Consider the following 3,883-nt stretch of genomic DNA (forward strand, 5'->3'; position numbering starts at 1 on the left):
GCTTTTTTCTTTTTGCTTATGTGGTGCTGAGGAATTGAACCCAGGGCCTCATGCATGCAAGGCAAGCGCTCTACCACTGAGTCACCTTCCCAGCCCTGAAGATAACATTTTAACATTATCTTTAGTCTACCTTGATTACATTCCCTACTTCATAAGTAATTATACTTCCAGACCTTTACCCATGTATTTTTATATACATGTGTGTCATACATGTATACCAGTTGCAAACAGGTATTTGTATATTTACATGCATACTACTTATGAGTATGTATTCTTATGAACACACAGACATGTAGCTGGGCTACCAGCTCCTATGTAGTCTCCTCACATCTGTTCTTGTCCATCTGTAGTTTATTCTATAGGCACTATAAAAACATATATACCACTCTAAAAACATGCCATTTTCCCAGTTTAATCCTTATAACTGCTTGTTACTGTAAGGCTAGTTTTAAATCCTTAATGTTACTTACAGTATAACATTATTTCTGTAACTTTACTATGGTAACATAACATTACTTACAGTGTAAATTAATTACAGTGTGTAATTTGATCCTAACTTTTTCCGGTGTTTTTGCTTGTGTTTACTACACTTCTTAGTTTCTGTACTGACAGTGTTTTCCATCTTGAATTTTGTTCTTGCGCTTGGAAAACTCTTTTTCTTTCTTTCTAATCACTTTAGCAAAAAGATGTTATCAAAGAAGCCTTGGAAAACCCCCAACTGGGAGAAAGACCCTTTAAGGTGCTTCCATTAGCTCCATGTACCACCATTGTATATATGTACATCTTCCCAGGTGCTCTCATCTAATAATAGATACATTAGTAAGCATCTGCTTGTTTGCAAGGTCTAAGCTAAAGCCGGTTATATGGCTGTTAATAAAATAATTGAGGCTTCTATTTTTTAGGTCTTTTGGTTTTTCTAACAATTCTGCTTATGATAGATCACTTTAAAGGATTACTATGTGATAGACACAATTTTGTTTTCTTTTTAGCTTGAGAAATACTGAAGTACAGCAGAGATAGATAGGAATGGAAAATAATCACATTACTAAGCATGGAGTTAAGTTCTTAGAATAGATGGTTAGGAGTTGTTATAGGATGCTGAAGAGAAAAATGAGGTGGTCAGACTGGAACTGTTCAGTGTGGACAGGTAGGGGAACCTCACAGTAGCTACAGCAGGAGACCCCAGCCACTTCTGTGTTCAGCATTGTGAGATCTTTTCTTTTTTTTTTAAATTTATTTTATATTATTTGTGAACATACTGTACAGAGGGGTTACAATTACATGGGCAGGATCAGCATTGTGAGATCTTTTCATACTAAGTTTATGGCTTTGAGGAAATGATTTCTCATTATTTGCTAGCTAACCATAATCTGTTTTTTTTTTTTTTTTTTGCCTGCTGCTTTTAAGCAATCATGAGTGGAAGTGATAGTCTGTTTTGATTAAATAAACATGACATTGTTAGTTCCTGTATGAAACTGATTTCAGTCTGTTACTTTATTTTTTGTGTGTGTATGCCAAAAATCAGAGCCTGGATGTTGTCCCTAAACTTTTATGCCCAAGGCTAGTGCTCTACCACGTAAGCCACAGCTCTACTTCCATCATTTTTGGTGGTTAATTGGATAAAAGTCTCATAGATTTCCCTGCCTGGGCTGCCTTTGAATTATGATCCTCAGACCTTAGCCTCTTGAGTAGCCAGGACTATAGGCATGAGCCACCAGCACCTGGCTCTACTTTACTTTTGTGTTTCAGGAATTAAAAAGAACTCGACTACAAATTACCAGAGCCCAGCAGAGAGTATGAATGCCAGTGCAAACGTGCAGACTTATGGGGAAAACTCTCCAGATGCCATTAGTACCAATTCAGAGGGTGCTCAAGAAGCCCATGACGACCTGGTAATCATTTAAAGGGATTCATGGACAAAAATCACTAACTTTATTTCATATTTGATATGTACATGTTTTAAGACATAAATATGTAAAGTGAATTCTAGATGGTAGATGAATTGCTTTGCTCTTCCTTCTTGCTTGATGAAGTATTTTTTCCTATATTTTTGCTTTTCTAATTTGTTTTTATTCATAGAGAGGGTCTGTTTTTCTTTGGTTCTTGAATTACATTTTAGTTCCTTGGTGGAAAGGAGGAAGCAAAGGCGAATCCTTATAAGAAGGAGATTTTTATTTTTGAGTCAGGGCCTCATTATATAATGCAGATTGGCCTCCTTCTGCTTCAGACTCCCAAGTGCTGGACTTAAAGGAATAAACCACTATAATTGGCTAATGTGGAGCTTTCTACAAAGGAAATATATTGCTACTTTCTTTTAAGCACTTATTACCTAGTGAAATATTCTTTTTAAAATTGTTATTATTAAGTTGTACAAAGGGGTTATAATTTCATAAGTCAGTTAATGAGTACAGTGCTTCTCAGACTGTGTCACTCCTTCCTTTACTCCATTTAACCCCTCCTGTTCCTGCCCACAATTATGTAGTTCATATTTTACATAATATATATTGAATACAATAACTGCATTTGCTCACCCTCCCTCCATATCTGTACACTCATTTTGCCCTACCTAGAAAACAACAAAAAAAGAAATATTCTTATGAAATGACTGAAAATATATTGTGATTAACTTAGGGAAAATCATTTAAAAATTAATGACCTGGAATCTCTGTCATTTTCAAAAGAGATAAGTGAAAAAAGATCTGAACTTAGCTGGGCGCTGGTGGTTCACGCCAGTAATCCTAGCTACTCAAGAGGCTTAGATCTGAGGATCTCAGTTCAAAGCCAGTCCAGGCAGGAAAGTCTGTGAGACTCTTATCACCAATAAACCACTCAGATAACTGGAAATGGTGCTGTGGCTCAAGTGGTAGAGTGCTTGCCTTGAGCTGAAGAGCTGAGGGATAGTGCCCAGGCCCAGAGTTCAAGCCCTATGACTCCCCTCCCCCCACCAAAAAAAGATCTGAACTTGGTCTCTCCAGGTTGAATATCCTTTATCCAAAATTGTATGATGAAATGTTTTGAATTTCAGATTTCTTAATATATGTATATACATAATGAGACATTTTGGGAATAGGACCCAAGTCAGAATGTGAAATTCATATTTCATGTAAACTTTTATGCACATAGCCTGAAGATAATTTTTTACAATATTTTTAACAATCTTATGCATGAAACAAAGTTTCATTACGTGGGATTTTCCATGTGGAGCATCATACTGGCATGCAAAGTATTTCACTTTTCTGATTTTTGAATTAGAGATGCTCAACCTTTATAATGCAACAACCATATTCTTCAGGTCAGTAATTTGAGAAGTCTCTGTTGTATTTTTAGAGATTAATGATTCTTTTATCTTTCCTAGAACTGTTTTGAATTACTTGATAAACTAATTATATATTCATACAATCATTACTAGATGTCAGTTGTGGTGTTTAAAATTACCGGTGTGAATGGGGAAATTGACATTCGAGGAGAAGATACAGAGATATGTCTTCAGGTGAACCAGGTGACACCAAATCAGCTAGGTAATATCAGTCTTCGCCACTACCTTTGCAATCGTCCCATAGGTAAGACTTAAAAAAAGTTTTTTACATGAAATAACATGATTTAAACTCATTTTCTATATGACACATTGAAGTCTTGTCTTTTATGTAACTGAACTCCAGAAAACTTGCATTTGAGAATAAAAGTCAATGAGCTATATTATTATTTTTGCTAGCCTCTTATCTCCAATTAACCACCAGAACTCTCTCTCCCCTCTTACCCCCAAAAAAGACAGAAGTGGAGCCATGATTAAAAAGTAGAGCACCAGCTTTGAGCACAAAGACCTTTTGGTCAGTGTCTAGGACCTAAGTTCAAACCCCAGAACCAGCACTAAAATAAATAAATA

General features: G+C 35.9%; 1 protein-coding gene across 1 annotated transcript; it reads left to right on the forward strand.

Annotated features, from left to right (window-relative positions):
• Positions 1 to 1,742: 1,742 nt before the first annotated feature.
• On the forward strand, positions 1,743 to 3,560 carry LOC106002437 (UHRF1-binding protein 1-like; the record flags this gene model as incomplete). The annotated part of the gene is made up of 2 exons (XM_013037313.1): positions 1,743 to 1,892; positions 3,410 to 3,560. Coding segments are annotated over exons 1-2 (247 nt in total), but the record flags the coding sequence as incomplete, so codon positions are not given.
• Between the last annotated feature and the right edge of the window lie 323 nt (positions 3,561 to 3,883).

Source organism: Dipodomys ordii, unplaced genomic scaffold (genome assembly GCF_000151885.1).
Source record: "Dipodomys ordii isolate 6190 unplaced genomic scaffold, Dord_2.0 Scaffold10565, whole genome shotgun sequence".
Taxonomy (NCBI): domain Eukaryota; kingdom Metazoa; phylum Chordata; class Mammalia; order Rodentia; family Heteromyidae; genus Dipodomys; species Dipodomys ordii.